Source organism: Schistosoma haematobium, chromosome 4, assembly GCF_000699445.3.
Source record: "Schistosoma haematobium chromosome 4, whole genome shotgun sequence".
Lineage (NCBI taxonomy): Eukaryota > Metazoa > Platyhelminthes > Trematoda > Strigeidida > Schistosomatidae > Schistosoma > Schistosoma haematobium.
Window position 1 is genome coordinate 43,176,158 of NC_067199.1, and position 20,418 is coordinate 43,196,575.

The 20,418-nt window shown below is 34.4% G+C and overlaps 1 protein-coding gene across 1 annotated transcript in view; it reads left to right on the forward strand.

Annotated features, from left to right (window-relative positions):
- Positions 1–269: 269 nt before the first annotated feature.
- SH3BP5_2 (SH3 domain-binding protein 5) overlaps positions 270–20,418 on the forward strand; it is a gene marked incomplete at both ends in the record, with an annotated part of 87,506 nt that continues 67,357 nt past the window's right edge. The window contains 9 exons of the mRNA XM_051219397.1: positions 270–309; positions 2,280–2,545; positions 4,750–4,815; positions 4,954–5,056; positions 6,023–6,432; positions 8,136–8,502; positions 10,801–11,372; positions 14,119–14,252; positions 15,629–15,712. Of these exons, the coding sequence (XP_051067091.1) occupies positions 270–309; positions 2,280–2,545; positions 4,750–4,815; positions 4,954–5,056; positions 6,023–6,432; positions 8,136–8,502; positions 10,801–11,372; positions 14,119–14,252; positions 15,629–15,712 (2,042 nt within the window). The remainder of the gene's footprint in view (positions 310–2,279; positions 2,546–4,749; positions 4,816–4,953; positions 5,057–6,022; positions 6,433–8,135; positions 8,503–10,800; positions 11,373–14,118; positions 14,253–15,628; positions 15,713–20,418) is intronic.

Genomic DNA, 20,418 nt, shown 5'->3' on the forward strand with positions numbered 1-20,418 from the left:
CTCCTACTCTTATCGGCCTTTTGAGGGGAGCTGCTCGTGGCGTTGGACATGTGACTTTTTCCACGGATTCTCACGAACAAAATTCGTCTGCAGTGATACCCCAGCTGTACCGGTCTACAAAATCTGTTAACTATGCAGACAAAATTAGATCGCGAACTTATAACATCAGTTGTCCTCATAAACTAACAGAAGCCACCTACGAATTCACCCTCAGTGTTTATCCTTCTTTTTGTTGCATAATACCTCATTCCCTCTCTCATTCACTACTGATGGGTACTGGTGATAGGTGTTTGGACACAACAAATTCAGGCAAGGGAATTTATTTTAAATCAAACTATTGTATTGCCACTATATGTTTTATTTTTGTAAAATCAGATATAAAACTACCAGGGATTACATATATTATATAAAAGTTATCCCTGACAAAATTTATTATGAGTTGACCACTTCCGTGAAATGGAATAGAAAGTTTAAATCCTGAAATCTCACTTTTTTTCAGACGAATATTTAAAGCAAACTATTTTGATATACATGATTTGAGAAATACGAAACAAATTTTGTTCAAGAATTATTGGTTTCTCTCAATGATTTATCATTGGGCTTTGCAAATCAAGATGCACCTCACTCTTAATTCTAGATCAAATCATGTTTCTTCCTGGGTCTGGTAATTTTCTTAAATCGCTTTTAATTAAAATTCCGTGGTACGGCTGATCGTGAGGGAAGTCTGCTTTCCCTCTCGAAATGCTCTCACATGGTCACGCGTACACAGCCACTTCTAGGGAAGTTCTGCTCACTGTTTTCTCATGGGGAGGGGGTTGTTTACGATATTAAGAGCATGAAACTTGAATGTCCGGCACTGTAACTGGGTCAGTAGATATGGAGGATCCACTTAGAGCAGTTGGAAAACCCTGGTTTCAAACCAGTGATGCACATGGGCTCCAGTATCCCGAGGGAACGAATGACGTAATAACCTATTGTTGGTCACCAGCTATCATGGGACTGCGTCCCTTAACGTTGCTCCACTCCCTATGGATTAGGTCTCTAAGTGAAGGGTTCGGGTTGTGGTCCCCCAAGAAAACAACCTGCTTCGGTTTGGGCACCCAGGGAGTATCCCAGGCTCCACAAAATTCGGTTGGTCAATGTGACACATATCTATTTGGTGCCTCCTTATACTAATGTTTATGTGTTCAAACAAATAATAACAAATAAGCAAAATTTTTCATATGTAGACTAGCATTGTTTACCTTTTCTAGTTTTCTAGGAAGTGTCAGTAGTTGCTCTCGGAACCCTTACAAAAGTCTTATTTTATCATACTGGATGTGAATGTGCAAGTTATTATGACTTTTCGACTAATTTTTCGATTCTGTAGAACTGAGGTATTTTTTTGTAAGCATAAATTATCTTTGTTTTTGTATCTAAAATGTGGCTCCTTATTTCGATTGCTATCTTCCTACTTGTTGAGGTTCCGATTTTATGATTAGAGATGAACTGGGCTCCATAAATATATGATCTTTCAACCATCACGTAAATCCTTGTTATGACCTTAGATATCCTCTGGTAATAAAGTTAGATATGCTAGGAATTAACTCACACCTTGCTAATGTTCCTGATAGTTTACGTTTCTCGATTTAGTTTTGTAACTGCAATGCTTGAGTTCGATTACCGCCGATTGACTTTGGGGAGGTTACTATCCTAATAATTTGGCTGAATGACTTCCTAGACAGTTGATTGGTTACTCAGGATTTCCTTGGAAAGGCCCAATGAGGGATAAGAATAAAGACGGATGTATTAACCCCCATATCTAATGATTCCGTGTAGCTGAAAAATGTACATTATTGAACGTATACATAACTAGACGGCAACGTACAATGATTAAGCAGTTACAATGTATTGCGAAATAAGACATTTAGAATACAAAGTTGGGATGGTAGGCTCATGATAAAATTGCCATAATTTAGGGACGAAAAAGTGTATAACAACAGTTCATCAATCAAACTCAAGCTTGCAATTAAGGATATATGTATGTAACATGAGCTAACTGCTTGTAATTACAGATTAAAAGTGAAGCGTACTTATGTCCTTGAAAATAGCTTTTATAGTTTGTCATTCTTCACCACAATAATGCCGCATAAATTGTTCATTATAAAATAATCTTACTATTCTGAAATAGTTATCTGACTTGTTTTTGTTGAGTCGTTGAGTTTATTTAGATAGCATCTCCTTTTTTACTAGGTATATCTCAGCTTATTTCTTTCCATATATTCAATTTCTCTCAATAGATAAATTATCAGATACTGAAGTTTGTGACTTGTCAAGTGATCATAACTGGAGTTGTTCATGGTTCAGTCCTAATGGAAGTGAATACTTACTTGGTCAGGTTGCATCTGTGTACGCATCTCATCTTCCACATCGTGCTGTAATGAGTGAGGATCACATGGCTTGTGATGTTGTAACATTTTCGGAGTATCTGACATCTTCTAGTCGTTCTAACAATTTGGCCGTCACAATATTTACACCAAGTCAATTAAGGTCTCTTTTAAAAATGGTGAGTTTCGTATTTAGTTAATCACTATAAAGATCTGTTATATTTTTCTCTTCCGCTTATAAGCCAGTATTTCGATGTTGTGCACGCAATTTTAAACTAGGCGGATCTCACATCACTCAACAACTGAGATCATTTGTGTAAAACGCTTTGTTATGAGTTAAGCATCGCCTTTGTTTTACAGCTATTAATATAAGTGCCGATTTAGGATCTTATCTATAAAATTTTTAGACTGTTAATTAAAAAGGAAACATTTTTACTCTTTTATAAGGAAAGATGGATGTTGGCTAGCAGTGGGATCCACGACGCGCGTTTCGTTCTATCTAGGGCTCGTCAGCTGGATGTGCCTTCATCCTATCCATCTTTACTTATAATGCTTGTAACTTAAGTCAGTGACGAGGCAATCCGCACAGGATGCACATATACCAATAAGACACTGATATGTTGTAGTTCTAAACATCATGGTCATTATATTTTCAGAGTAAATTATTCTTATGCATTGATAAGCATTTCAGAAGTAACTACTAATTACTTACAATTAGACATCTTTGAGAATAAATCCGTCAAACAATGATCGCTACCTGGAACCATTCTTTCTGGTTCTATATTTCAGTTCTTTTTTGTTTTTCCTCCTTTACATAAAATCATCTTGTGTGTGTGTATTCTAAAATGGTATTCGTAGAAATGGTTAGTTATCTGAGAAATATTGACTTTTTAGTGTGTTGAGTTACTTGTGTTGCTTTTGATATAACTCATGATTTTCTTTAACCACAGTTGATAAGTTTACGTTTATTACAGATGTATTCGAATCCTAAATCATTGACTAATGAAACATACAGTTTTTCTTCTTTCCCAATAGTTTTATGTAGATTAATTCACGTATAAGTTAGCTTTAGCTGTTTATTATTATTATCCTAAAGGTAGGATTGATGCAGAATAATATGAATTAATTTAATTTCTCTAAGTTATCATTAGCTGTTTACAGTCTGTAATATTTTAAAATCAGAATTATCCCTAGAATTAACGTTTTTTGTGGGATGGTATTACTGACCCCATACCAAACTCTCCTTCTTTACCCGGTCTTGGTACTGGGAGTAATCCCAAAAGCGCTTCAGGAGATCTGGCATGTGACTGGGTAGAATTAATGCATGTATGGAGTGAAATATCACTCTTTGTATGCATTTTCTAATCAATAGAAGTACTGTCCAGTAGGGTTTTTCCGACCCTGTAGCAATACAAATTATCACTCACCAATCACTTCTGCATATCAGTCTTGTTCATTCAACTTATATATTAATAACAATAAACAAAGATATGGATTGAATGAAAATTATGAATTCAAGAGAAAGAGTTGAAATGATGAATGGTGCAATGAAATTGATATAATATTAACATGGTAAAGAAAGATTTATTACTGTTTGTTTTTGAATACATAGATCTAGTTCTAGACGTTTAGTCGCTATAGCTTCAGCAAACTTGAGACGATTGGGATTTGATTGTTTATTAATCATTGTAAAAGACTTCAGTTTATCCACTTGATGTAATGTATCGAGGAGATGTCTTGAGGTGGCGCTTCTGGATGCTTTTGATCCACTTGACCTTCGACATTTTGGAATATGTCCTTTGAATTGTATGTAGACTGTCCTTTCTGTTCTAACAGTGTAACTACTTTAACGGGTACATGTGAAATTTGTATGGACATTTGGTGATAACATGAGAGATATAATTATCAACCTTTGATTGTTTTAAAGAACATGTTGGTTTGGTTTCTTCAAAGTAGTAAAAGAATCTATGTACATAAGATGTTTGTTATTTTATTTGTAGGGATTTTGTGCAGATTTGATTTATATGTAGCGTTCTTCGTGTTCGAACAGAGTTTAATGATAGTCACCGATATATCACAAATTGATTGACGCTAGAATCGCACAACTGGACTTCAACTCATTGGCTCTAATGCTTTAGTGTTTGCCAACAAATCGGAAGTTCCTGAGCGCTATCCTTGGTAGGGTTGTGGGTGTATACCATTAAAGAGTTCCATGCTAAAACTAAATACTTGTAGAGTGCTCACCGACTTTCATTGGTACTTCATCTGGGATCAATCTGTGTCAAATACAACCTATGGATTATTATTATTATTATAATATGCAGCTCGTGTTAAACTGAAGTAATTCATGTTGAACTGTTTTCTTTTAAATCCCTCTACATAGGCTTATCAATTAATGAATGAACGATTTGCCAAACGTTTAGACTCATTAGCATTTAATTTTTGGCCGGTAAGTTCATTTTATAATAGTAGTATATTCTCTCACTTGTTATTGTACTTAACTATTGTACTATACCATGGTTAATAATTAATAATAACCTTTCACTACATCTTTTTTTCTTTTCTTTAATTTTACTGTACTTTTCAGTATCGACCTAAAACTGGTCGTTATCCTTATCGATCATTTGTTCATTGTTTAAGATTATGTTGTCTTTTGCTAATACGGGATATTTTTTATAATCCTAAACAAGGTAAGTAGTTCATTTGTAATAGTTTGTAATTTCATATTTCTTCTGATGTTAAACATTGCATTTGATCAGTTTCTCTAGTGGGACATATATTTATTCTTTGCCGATTACCTCGATATTCCTATTTTGTCATAATATTTTTATTTAAATTGAATAGTGGACATCCAGGACTTTGTTTCGTCCTGTTTGAGCCTCTTTAGTTGGATGTAACTATATCCCAATATTTATTTCCACATTGGGGCACAACAGCTTAGTGGATAGCGTGTTAAATGTTTGAAGCTCAAGGTACTGAGATCGAATTGTCATGTAGTAGTTCACTTTTTGTGTTTATTACGCAGAGAACGGAGTAATGATTCTCATCACTTAGTACCTGAATTTGGATAAGCCTCTAAGGTCTAGATATCGAGTTCATGTTGATGGTTGTTTATACACAATGCTACTTACTTATTTAAACACATGAGCATTCGTACAAGGAGGCACCAAGTAGATATGCGCCATACAAATCATCCGATTTGTGTGAGGGCTGGGATTATATCCATGTGCTCAAACCGAGGCAGGTGGTTTCAATGGGAGGAGGCACACCCCGAGCCCTTGACTTAAAGGTCTAATCCACAGGGCAGTGGAGCAACATTAAGAGATGCAGTCCCATGGTAGCCGGTGACGAACAATATGTTCATAAGTCATTTATTCATTCAGGATCCTGAAGCCCATGTGCATCATTGGTTTGGAATGAGGGTTTTCCAACTCTTGTATTTAAACTCTCGGTATTCACCAACCTGTATAAAGTGCCGGACATTCGCTTTCCGTTCTCTTAATTTCGTAAACGACTTATACCCACCGCAAAAAGGCAATGAGTAGAATTTTCCTGGCAGTGGTTTTTGTTTACCTACTTCCGTCCATAACTAATAATCCCAGTTTTATCTTAGTTTATGTGTTATAACCTGATGGACTATGTTTGTCTCTTTTTAGAAATCAGTGATAAATTGTCATCTACTGTACATAATTTCATGCTTGAAGTCTACGCAACATGTTTAACTGACGTGGCATATTTATCCGCAGAAGCAGCTGGTTTTCGTCCATTATCACCAGAAGTTGAAAATAAACCAAAGTCTTCATCAGATGAAACTCCACTACCTATGAATAATGTTCGACCTCATTTTTCTAATCCTGATGATGAAAATGATACTGACGATAATAGGGTTAATGGAACAGAGAGTGAAAAACCGAAAGTGTTTGATTCTAGGAATAATTTAAAATCGTGTAGAGAAAATGGTGCGTTTAAAGAGACTTTGTCAAATAAGCTATACAATGGACATTCGAATAACAATAAACAGCCACTTGGTGAAATCCATAACTTTGATGAGAGTGATGAAAATGTGGTAAGTTTCTAGTTCATTTTGTAAGTTAGTTTACATTCCTTATATCGTCACTGTTATTTCTAAATTTTTCATGTAGTCTGTAAGGTGAATAAGAGATATCTAGAAATCAGTTGGACTATAATTCATCTATTACTCCAACTATCTAATTTGTGATTGGATTACTGTTCTATATTATATTATCATGTTAAGCTTACTAACTAATTGACTTTTAAACCCTGTTTGTTTGATAAGTCTATGCAGGAGTTTAGTGTTATTTCTTGGAAATACCTTTTACAAATGGTTTGATTTCGATATAGAATAAATGGATAGTAGGTAACAGTCGAGTTCCAGACGCGCGTTTCGCCCTGTTTTTGAGTCGTCAGTCGAATGTACCTGGATCCCAGAGTGTGATCACTCCAGGACTCGAACTCAGTGCCGGCTTCCTCAAACACCATCGCGTCATCCAGTTAGCCACTGAGTCCAGATATCCAATTGCTTATGCAACGGGTATGATATTTAATTCAATTTGAAATGGTTTAGATTATCCCGTTGTTATTTTTGACTGAAGTTCGATTAGTTTTCGTTGGCATATGGGAGTGAACATCAACTCTGGGATGCAGGTATATCCACCTGAGTCCCAAATAGGACGAGACGCGCGTCCTGGATTTCACTGCTTATCATCATCCAGCTCTGATTAGAATGAATAAATGATGATGAATCTTGTCACAATCCATCTATTCTATATCAACTTGTGTCATAATGGGTATGTCGAGACAACCCCCACAAGATGCCTATATGCCAACAGAGACTGATTAAATTTTGGTCAAAAATATTGTCAACGGGTTGATCCCAAACATTTCAAATTGAATTATCTTAATTTTGTTGTTCATCATGATTTATGATAATTGCAATTTTCTTATCTGTACTCGGTAAATGAGTTACATAAACAGTTAATGGTGGTTCAGTTTATGGATTTTAGTTTTTGCTCATTTTCAAAGATGATTCCCAATAGATCTAGTAGTCGTTATTGGTCGTTTATAAATACTACACAATGCAAGCTAATATGATGATGTAAACCACTAAAGAAAGATCCATGTACTCAGCTGTAAACATCACATTTTATGTAAACGCCAATGAAACTACTTGATTAACCAAACTAAAGTAGACTGGAAGTGTTCCATACTTACAATCTGCTAATTGAGAACCGAATCTTCTAGTCATCAGAGTACTTGAGCGATCAAGAACAAGTTTGTGTACTATGCTTTGAATCAAATTTGTTGATTGAGATCTTAATTTACTAACTTCAGCGAATGTAATTCATAGCTAAGGATTTCCATTATTCAGTGTAAACTTCGTGTGGATACTACTAATTATGAACTGAAGTAATTGGTTTTCTCCATTTTTTTTAAAATAACGTTCGGTTTATTTTACAACATTAATTGGAAACCTGTTTATCTAGGTCGTAAAATGAACAATCCTATTGCGTATCCAATTGATTTGCTGTATGCTAGGTGGTATCAAGCCAACAACTAATCTATCATACATCAAATAATTCATATCACGAACACGTAATTCGCCTGACTAGCACGTACATTAATCAATAATTGAATAAGTGCAAAGGTTAGGAAAATATCTGTCTGCGTAAAATAACAATCAATCACTGTCTACTTTCGCCTGAGCAACCGTTTTTTTTCTTTTCTGCATATTCTGTTTTCTGTTTACAGATTATTATTAAATCGAAGTCCCCTCGATCAGTGATATCTTCAACTACTACCATACCGACAGAATCAAAAGTTATTTATGAAAAATCAGCAAATATTGGATCAAATCTAATTAACACTAATATTGTTAGTGTGAGTCGTGATAATGACCCACCCCCATCTTCAGCAGCATCGGTTTCGTCTTCCATCAAACCAAAGAAAAGTGTATCACAAAGCGCCAATATTAACAGTACCACTATAACAACTACGACAACATCATCCGACGGTCGAACTGATAATTCAACGAATGCATTGTTTGCGTTCGATTTGGTCACAGCATCAACAGCTGTCTGTATACAAATATTAACTAAATCAATCAAAGATATGGCAGGTATGTACATTAATATTAACAAAGTGATTAGTATGGGGAGTTGGTGGAGATTGTTGGTATTTATAGTTTACGTTGTGAATCGACCTTAGACAATTACTAACTACTGAGAAAGCATCGAATCGCTGTCTCGTCCTAGTATGGGAATTCGCAACAGTACGTATCCACGGTCAGGTCTAGTGATGAGTGCCTAATCTTCTTGATCGCTGAGTTGATATCCAATGGTTTACATTTCTGTCTACCATCAACTCCTGATGTTGATTCAGTGGTCTAAAGGCTATTATTGTAGTCTTTGAATATTCTTATCATTAGAGGAAATCCATTAATCAGAATGTGAACTATAATCTCTACGCGGAGTACACTTTTTCTGCATGCTAACAACGTTATAAGTTTTGACCCACTAGGTGGTGCTACTGACAACGAATGACTGTCAACTGTCACAAGATAATCTAACACCTGTTTTTCAAGATATAGCCATTTCTTCTGTCTGTTTATTGGGTCTAGCAACTCCTAAACATTTTATCACATTTGAAGCACCCACAAGTATACAAACATGAATGATCAGACCACAACATACTGAAGTAAAGAATCATACTTTATACACAATCAAATCATAAATGACACAAGGAGATAGAAGTGAGTGGTTACTGAGTAGTAATTTAAAAATGACAGAAGTAAGTCCAACAGAAGCTCACATTAAGGGGGGTAAATAAATGTAATACTCCATAAAGTGATTCAGTCCCGCTCGCTGGATTCAAACGCAGGGCCTTCAGTCTCGCGCGCGAACGCTTAACCTCTAGACCACTGAGCTGGCCGGCATCCAACGGTCTAATGTCTAACCTCAACCAATCCATGAAATTGCGTGACCATCTTCCATTGTACTGAGGTTTTCAAAGGTGGTCAATAGTCGAAATCAGTGGTTATTGACATCAGCTGTGAAATCGGTCGTAGTGTCGCAGTTGCATCCTTTTTCTATTTTCCTCCATACTGGAAGTTTAACATAATCTCTAACTCATTTTCCTTCATTTTTGCAAAACTACATTTTTCATACTTAGATTGGCTTTGCATTTGAAATTAAGATATCTTTTCTCCTTATCGCGCAAATTGTCTCTCCTTTTAGTAATGCGAGATATGAATACTTGTTTCTAGGTTGATAATAGCTAACTAACTCTTATACTTTACATCAAAATATAAATCCCTACAACAAATAACTTCACATGTTAGCAGATATCTGAACTCTTCTTAATGCATCGGAATTCATAGCTCGATAAATTTTGTTTTTGAGTCTCAGTATGAGAATCAACAACGAATTACATCAGTTTATCCAACTGACCAGTCCTAAAATGAATGAAGTGCTTATCTGTAGTACCATTGCTGTAGCCAAAATAAAAATACACTAAAAGACTTGTCGTCCAAAGAGATTATCAAAACAATCTCTAAGAAATTCACATGGAGCAACATAGTTTAATCGGTTGTAACCTTGAATATTATCAACGTCGTTAAAGTACATACACTCAATAAGTAATTAGATCTTATTTGAAAATAACGAATAAAATCATAGCAAGAAAGAAATATGAACCGTGGATGTGTACTGTTGAGGAGTCCCATACTAGGACGAAACGGTCGTCCAGTGCTTCCAGGTTTTCCATGGTGGTCTAGCTTCGATCGACTCATGAATTCAGCTATTTAAAAAAAAGAAACTATTTTCAAATAACGTCTAAATTATTATAGAAAACAGATATATCCGGATTATTACGATCCATTTCTAAACATATCGTACAACGCATCCGGTTATTTAATTTGAAGTGGAGTAGATGGATTGTGGCTAGCAGTGGAATACAGAATAATCGTCTTGTCTTATTTAGGACTCATCAGTTGGATATACTTGCATGTCGTAGCGTTGATGCTCACACTAAAACTTCAATATAACACGTATCACATTTTAAATGCAAACAAATTAACCATTATATTATTGATGTCCGATAGTTAACTAACATGTTCAACACCTAAGGAGTTATTAATATTCAAGTCTCAGATTGTCTTTTTATATCGAGATCATGTTATGTAGATTGTTGAGTTTTTGATTGAGATCATGAATCGATCCATGTTAGACCATCATTCAAAACCTGGAAGCATTAGACAACCGTTTCGTTCAAGTATGGGCATCCTCAGCCATATGCATCTATGATCCTGCCCGCATGTTAATTTACTCATATTTAAAATTTTATACCACTATCATGACTGTTAATGGCTTATTATCACTGTGTTTTTATTGGGTTTTTTTCTTTTTAACTTTCACAGATTCTGAAAGTTTTTTAATTCGTTTACTGGATCGTATTACAAAAGGCATTGATTTAAAATTTATTATTCAATCAGATCGTGTACTTGATTCAACATTTGTACCAACATTAAAAAGTTCCACTACTACCACTCCTACTATACCATCATTATGGGGTGTACAAAATTTACGTGGACATTTTACAATACCACAACGTCGTATATCAACAGCTATACCACATAGTGGAGGTTATAATATTTCGAAACCAATGAATAATTTCTATTTAACTAATTATAATGTGACATCAACATCGGTTAATTCTAATTCTGCTATTATGAATAGTTTATTAAATAATTATAAAACAAAACAGAAACCACGTTTTGCACATTTAGTATGTAGTGTTGGTTTATTAGTTGTTGTATTAGATAGTGTTGGTCAATTAACACAACGTTTTCCACATTTAGGCAAAGCTAGTTTAGATGCTTTAATTGGTTTTTTATTGGATCCAAGTCCTGTATTAAGTCGATTGAATAGACAAATTGATAGATTACAACATTCAAAATCTGGTATTATGGTTCTAATTGAAACAATGAAGGTGAGTTGTTAATCATTTAAAAAGACGTAAATGTTTTCATCTTCTTTTTATCTAAAAAAAATTAAATGAATGTCCTGTTGTTAAAGTCATGAGAGGGATTGTCACGTCTTAGTTTCCCATACTGAGGATGCATACTTCTTTTTTCAATTGTTTGAAAGTGACTGCGGATTGGTTAAATACACGTAGTTCTATATAAGAGCATTCCTAGACGGAGAGTGGGCTCTTCCCAACTTCGGTCGTATCAGGGCATTCGGAAGCCACATAATATGAATACAACAAAATGAAATTATCAAGACAAATGTCAAAGTAGTAAAAGCAATAACAGTATTAGTTAATAGTAGTAAAGATTAAGGATCGACAATATAATTCTAGAAGAAAGAATGCATTTTAAAATAACTATCAGTATTTTAAAACGAATAGTAATTGCATTTGCTTCGTTGTAACTGATTCTAAACTATGTCATTCAATGTTTCCAACTATTGATTACGATAAGCTTGCGGACACCAACCAGGTATTATGTACTTACTATATTGCTTAGTTCAGATGTTACTAGCTTGATGGACTCTAAGTCTGTCTTGGTTTGACAGACCTATATTTCTTCCAGATTCTCCCTACACTTAGAGGCTCTGGGTGTCGAGGTAGGCAATGGTCTAAGATATGTACTACTCAATCTCTGAAGCCTAATTAGATTGATCAAGTATTGAACCTCCAATCTACTGACCTCAGTAATTCACTATCAAGCTGCAAATGGTCTTTGATTATATTCAATATTTTTTTTAATCAGTGTATTATTTTACTTAAAACCAAACGTATTTGACTGGTCATTTGTCCTGTGTTATAAAATTCGTTCACTTTCTAAGGTTTAAATCAATAAATGAACTGTGTGTTCAGTTTTAACTAAACGACTATTTCACATCAATTCACATAATCTATCATGTTGTCATGATCATACAATATTAAACCTTCATGATAGGAATACAGATTACTTACGAGTTATTTAAGCTTCTCAGTTTTAATTTTTAAAAAGCTTACTCTTCTCATTAGATATATCATAGTTGATCACAAAGCTATTTACTGATACCTATCACTTTTCATAATGAGAATTATAAATCCATCTAATAAATCATACTCATCATTGATTTCTGTTTTGTGTGTGTGTGTGTGTGTGGTTGATTCAAACGAACGAAAATGTTTACCTAATCAGCATTTGAACTGCATTACTGACACAATCTAAAACTAACGTGATCAAGTACACATTCCTGTAACAATGTTCATATTGTGATCGGGTTTAGTAGATTAAGAAATATATATTTTTTAAATTATAAGACCAAATATACATAAAGGTCGTCCAAATACTGATGCTGATATACATATTTCTTGAACACCGTCCTAACCCATGTGCTTGAATGAGAGGACTGTAAGCGACAAGGAAGCTTTATTCATTTAAAGCAAGTTAAGCATAAATCTTTCTTTGAAAATAAATGATAGAAATCAACAACGATTACGGCTAAAATACACCCCAAATCTGTCATTCGTAGTGCTGAATGGTCATTTAAGAACAAAGTAGGAGAATTCCGGATGGATTGATTGTCGATGTACAATCATGCGGACAAAATTCACAACAGGTGAAATGTTATGTTTGGTTAACCGAGCTAATACTAATAATAATATCAACGTTGTGTGATTGATTGTAATGTATGATTAAAGCAGTGTTGTCAGAATAATTACATCATTAATGGTAAGAAATCCACGTGGCTTGGGAAAGATAGGTATGGAAATTAATAATATGGCAGAATAGAGAAGTACATTTGATAAAAGAGATTGGATGTTAAGATTTTTTAATACGTGGCATTTATGTTTGTAGTTACCCAATAAAGTCATATATTACAAACTTGTACCCGTCCTAATGTGCTTATTTCATATGTATAAGTGAAAACACATTGGTTTAGCTTTTTGTGATGAATAGTTTACAGGATTAAACCTTACTCTACTTACTTCGTTTTAGATAACTGGATAGTCAACATACTGTCAGTCACATAACTAAGGTATAGTTGAAATCCGAATATGTTTGTAAGTTTGGTAAATAAATTACATAGTAATTCGAATAACTTATAGTCATGTTAATAGGTCCAAACTAATTTGTTGAGGTTCATCTGATAATTCCATGCAATGGTGTAAAATAATGAGTAACATAGATTACGATCGGTAAAATTTGTTCAGTATAAGGTTGTGGAGATTATTAAGTTTTTGATTGAGATCATGAACTGATTGATATTAAACCACCATTGAAAACCTGGAAGCACTGGATGGCTGTTTCGTCCTATTGTAGGACTCCTCAGCAGTGCACATTCAAGGTCCTGCCTTGCGAGATTCGAAGGCCCTGGATTCGAATCCCGCAAGTAAAATCGTGGATGCGCACTGTTGAGGAGTCCTACAATAGAACGAAACGACGGTCCAGTGCTTCCAGGTTTTTCATGGTGGTTCAGCTTCAATTGACTCATGATCTCAACCAAAAATCTGTTCAAATGTGTTCATTATCTATCTTCCCGTAGAGCTTAACTTCCAATACTCTTTCACAAATACTATCTGATACTACATTGAATTTCATCTTTGACAACTTGAGCTATTGTATATTTTGATATCAGGTTTTATTCAATGATTATAATCTGTTTGATCTTGAGGTCAATGGTTGCTTTTTGTTTCTTTTTTGAAGATTTCTTTCTGTGTTTTTTTCTTTGCTTCATAGAAGACCAATTCAAATTGTTCATTTGTTAATTATGAAACTCAATTAATTGAATTATCTAGAATTGAACGACATTTAACTTATTATAATCGTATATTGGAACACGTACGTGGTGCTGCAATTGAAAGTCTTTGTCGGTAATAATTAAAAAAAAAATTGATTAAATTCCATTTGTTTTATTAATTAAAAAGTAGAAAATTTAATTTTTAATGAGAAAAATTAGGGAATAAATGGATTTTTAATAATAGTAGAGTATAAGACGGATTGATTGATGAACAGGGTGGATCTGATGCAGATGTGAAGGCGCGGATCGGCAAAGCAAGAGCAGCATATTTACAACTGAGGAACATCTGGAACTCAAAGCAACTGTCAACCAACACCAAGGTCAGGATTTTCAATACAAATGTCAAGACAGTTCTACTGTATGGGGCAGAAACCTGGAGAACTACAAAAGCCATCATCCAGAAAATACAGGTGTGTATTAACAATTGTCTACGCAAAATACTTCAGATCCATTGGCCGGACACTATTAGCAACAGCGCACTATGGGAGAGAACAAACCAGATCCCATTGGAGGAAGAAATCAGGAAGAAGCGCTGGAAGTGGATAGGACACACATTGAGGAAAGCACCCAACTGTGTCACAAGACAAGCCCTCACATGGAATCCTGAAGGTCAAAGGAAAAGAGGAAGACCAAAGAACACATTACGCCGGGAAATGGAGATAGACATGAGAAAAATGAACAAGAATTGGATGGAACTAGAAAAGAAGGCCCAGGACAGAGTGGGTTGGAGAATGCTGGTCGGTGGCCTATGCTCCATTAGGAGTAACAGGCGTAAGTAAGTAAGAGTATTAGACGGTCATTTCATCTGATTAGGGATTCGTCAACTGAATGTACTTGAATTATAGTGTTGATATTTTCACTCGGACCTAAATCTTTGTCTACTGTATTCAATAATAATTAACTTGTTCAGTGTGTATGATGTTTGTATCATTGTTAGCAAGGGTTTAAATTATCTCATTACTGATAGTTGGGACTGAATTTTGATAAATATTACTTGACATGTGGTATATATTTGTGTGGATTGTTTCACTCTGTCTATTCCGTCATAAGTTTTATGTAGAATGAATAGACTGTAGCAGTAATGAAATTGAGAGCACATGTTCAGTTAAAATCCAGTTCTAATTTTCAACAACGGGATACTTGGAACATATTTTAATAATCCTAATTAATATCAGAAACTGATCTTTTTTGAGAAACCATATAAACCTAGAATCATTGGACATCTGTTTTGTCCTACTGTGAGACTTCTAGGCAGCACGCATCCACAACATCACCATTGGGAATCGAACGCATGACCTTCGGTCTCGACTTATTATAGATGATATAATATTGTAGCAATCAATTTGAAATGCATTCTCTTCTTTTCCAACCTTATTTCATCAGTTTATTTGAATCTTTTCATATCCTCTTCACTCAGTTTTTTTGTAAATTTTCTATTTCCTTTTTTAGCATCCTACTACTTACTCCCAGTTTTATTGAAACATTTCTAGCGGATTTATCATGTCGAATATTCAATGCTGCTGAAAGTGATCGGTAAGATAGTTTTGTGGGTTGATACGCGTTAAATCTATTTGTCATTAACTTTATGGTTATAAGTGCAAGGGGTTTGTGTTGATTACTGGATTTTTATGATTTACTTCACGGTCTGACCTCAGTCAGATTGTTATTGAAACTTAGATTCTGAATGTCATGTAATCGACCTCTTTTGAGATCGTAGATGTGCACTGCTATGGAGTAGCTTTATGCTAAATCTAAACAGATGCACACTCATTTTTTGGTTTTCAGTGGTTGTCTAGGTAATGTCAATCCGTGTTGTAACCTATACAATTTTGTATACTTGGTTAAACTTTGAAGATTTCATAATGTTAAACAGTATTTATGCTAAGAATTGTTTTATTCTCCGTTATTCGTTATTGTTCTCATAATTAATTACTGAATAATTAAACTATTAGCTATTCTAATTAGATTCGCTTTATTCTTGTAAACTATTGATAAGATTCTATGCAAAGATGAATAGTGGCTAGCAGTGGAATCTAGGTTGCGTGTTTCGTCTTATTTGGGACTCGTCAACTGGATGTTCCTGCATCTCAGAGTTGATGTTCACTCTGGGACTTGATAAGATTAATAATACATATGGATTATCTGACTCACACTTAACAAGTATAGAAATATGTATTCAGTTTTGAATTACACTCGTATGTATTAGCAGGTTAGCAATTAGACCACTTGACTGTCTACCATTAGAACTATTATTCTATCTCCACTCTGCACTTACCATTCGGGCTTCCTCACCCGAGTAATGTCTTCATTCATATCAACATATTTGTTCAGCGATCTTGTAGTGTTTAGTTGCAATTCCAACCCCAAATATGAAGACATGTGATCCACATTCATAAACATGTACGCGTCATTTTTTGCTCATTTATATTTTATATCGTTTTCAGTTATTCATTTTATTCAATACTGTCTATTCCCACTCGTAGTTTATCATAGATGATAGGGTTACTTCCATTGTGGGCAAGTGTTGCTTAATGCTTTTCATAGAAATTATTCTCATAAACACACCGCATTATTGATCTATGGAATTCGAGGCGTATTGAGAATCAGGTGAACATGATATTTGTTATAATTCAGTACTTAAAGAAGGTCATTTGCTGTCCAAATAACTTACTGATAACGCTTCAGATTTTACTAGATGTGTCTTAAAAACCCATACGGAGTATCATTGTAACATGATCTTCACATAGGTAACTGAGCAAATATGACATTTTGACAGAATAATGAGAAGACGGAGCTAATCTAATCCCATTGTTTTATCAGCATTTATAAAAGAGATCAATTGCTTTATGACACCAATTATTCCCGTGTGAGCAGTTCATCTCATATCATGATGTTTCCTCGGCGAACCAGTTAACTTAGAGAATTCACAATGATTGTTCTGTGTTCAACTTTGTTCTTTCGATTACAGCGGTAATTCATCGTTTTACACAGAACATCATCTTTCCTGCATGATGGTATATCATTCAGAGTATTTAGCTTTTTTTTACTGGATAAGTTGCTATTATTATCATCATTCTCATCACTAACGTCATTTTCCTATTAGTGGTATAATTATAAAAGCAACAAATTAATCCATTCACTGTACCTTTAATACGAAGGCTAATGATACTACTTAGTTGCTTGAACCGAAGGTATACTAAGTCTTGAACATAAGACTTAGACGCCCGAAGTTAAATGCCTTGATCACTAAGTCAAATTAAATGTTTTCTGTTGAATGATGCGTATCAAACAGATTCCTGTTATGTTACTTTCATGAACTTAATCTTTATGAGAAATTGTCGACTATTTTGGATTTCTTTAATTGATGCTAATAACACGGAAAGATGTGTATAGTTGAACAGTTAATTCTTACAAAGTTCCAATTAACATGTTATGTGCTAGGCATATAGGATAGTTAGTCATAGATGACAGAAGAAACCATTACAAGTGTACATTCGCATTATCAATATTCAAATTGTCAAAACAATAATTTTAGCTAACATGTAATGTCATTCCCATAAGTTAGAAATATCGATAATTAGTCTTATTGTATTACGATTTATTTCTATTGCCAAGTGCCGTGCATACATTGATATCAGAGAGCTGCATTCGTTGTAATAAAACTTTGTAGTTGTTTGATAGACTATGGCAATTAGCTATCAATAATGAAGAACCTTATCTTTCTACTAGTCAGTCAAAATAGAATAGTACCCATATTTTTTTTCAGTCCCAACCTTAAGTGTTAGAGTTTATTTACAATTGAACTGACCGTGCAAAAAATCTCCCGAGGTCTTCAACAACTCATTATGGTTACCGAATGCTCCACCTACCAACCCATTGCTCACTGGAATAGCCAATAAATTTATACAATGATTCAGTCTTCTTTTTTTCATTTTAACCACATCCTTCTTTCTCCTCATCTATAGCAATCAAAACAATCTGTTAAAGTAAACGGTGGTAGGATATTCCTAAGTTATATCTCAGTCTTCTCATCCAATAAAGATTTAAAATGTCATCAATAAGTCGGTAATTTTTACCCAGTAGCTTACATTTCACCTTAATCATTGGCAATTCTTCTTTTTCACTATATTCGATGTATACTTTCAAGACGATTATATATTTTGAATTGTTAAGAAGTATGACAAAAATTCTAGGCGCCCATTGTTTTAACGAACAATTACAAATTCTTTCATTGCATTTTTCTGTTGCTTTTTTCCTCAACTACGTATTGTAACATCTAACCCCTTAGTTTGATTTAGTCGTTAATTTTGTTAAATGTATGTTTCTAAGGTAGTTGTCGTGTTACATATAACAGTAGTTAACGTTCAGATGCAAAATTATTAAAGCAATGTGATCTGTACAAAAAATCAGACAGTAACACCTTCATACTGTCATCTTACGTAAGCGACTATTATTATATGTGATATGATAAATTAGACTGGTTAACATTATGTTGACATCAAAGTTTGGCATCCAGACATAATACTTTCTAGACTGACACTAAAGTCAATCATATTTTAGTAATGAGTAATAAATATTGAACGTGAAGAATTGACAACACATTGGTGAAACGACTGTTGTAAAATGATATATCACTTACAATCATTAAATACGTTTCAGAGTAGGTCCTGTGTTCGAATCCGCGGGGTGCGGGATTGTGGATGTGCACTGCTGAGGAGTCCCGTACTATGACGAAACGGCCATCCAGTGCTTCCAGGTTTTCCATGATAGTCTAGCTTCAATTGACTCATGATTTTAACCTGTGTAATTTCTAAAGAAATCTCCACAAAACCCATTCTGATAACGTTTCAGAGTATTTAATCCCATCAAATTTCAGAATGTTTGGTAGCGATTTCGTGGAGATGACGATGTGAAAATAAGAACAAAGTGTAATATCAATATAGAAACAAAGGCAGGATTTTTACAGTTGTAGAACATATTGAACTCAAAACAATTGTCAGCCAACACTCAAGTGAAAATCTTCAATACGAACGTCAAGACAGTTCTACTGTACAAAGCTGGAACTTGGAGAACTACTACAACTATAATTAAAATAAGTACAAATATTTATAAACAATTGTCTACGAAGGATACTCAATGTCCGTTGGTCGGATACCACGAACAACAGCCTACTGTGGATGAGGATAAACCAGCCTCCACCTGATGAGGAAATTAGAAAAAGACGATGGAAGTGTATATGACATATATTTCGGAAATCATCAAAATGCATCACGAGGCAAGCACTAACTTTTTTCGAAGTCTCGTTATACGAAGTATGTTGGTTGGAGAGCCGCGAGAACATAAGTAGCAAGCTGTGATATAAGGTCTTAAGATGACGTACTGCTGATTGTCCTGAGATGTAGGTTCAGTGAAGTGTTCTTCCCTGATACCTAATATCTCAAGCGATTTTAACAAAAGTGAGAGTTTAGACAAATTCGACCCTAAAATTAGCACACATCAGCTTTGATCACGTTTGTAAAGAGCTGACTATAAGGTTTAGAAAATATGAAGCTCAAGCATCAAATATTTTCATAAAAAAAGGCTATAATTGACTGGCTTTATTGGCTGTTGACTAAACATCATGATAAACACTTTAACATTGACACAAGTCAATACTTATCCGGTTTGTTTCTCAAATATCACAAACCTAAATATCCTTCTACATTGTGGCCAACTAGGAATTACCAACTGCCTGTATATAGCATTCAAGCATTTCTTCGATTTTATCACATTTCTTCCGTTGTGTAAATTCTTCTCAAGGTTCAATAGACACATACAAATGAATCTAGTATTTATTCTTGTTGTTTTCTAGCGTAACAATCGAGTTGTTGTCATGTCTTGATATGTTTTTTCTTCTTGATTTATTTGTAGGATACCAACCAGGTAAACAATTAATCCTTAAATACACTTATTTACATTCACATATACATACATACATGCATACATAGATACATATACACACTCACATATTTAATTCACATGTAGATATTTTGTTTTGCATTGTCTTGTTACTGCTTTCCTTACTTCAGTTTGTTTGTTTGTGTGTGTGTGATTTTATTACCAATTAACCTAAACATTATTACCATGACCACTATGAATAGATATCTGTTTGTTTGTTTAGTGATTTGTAGAAAGTTAATTATATCACATCCATATGATCTACAGTTATTCTTTTCCTTTTTTTTACCTTATTATTATAA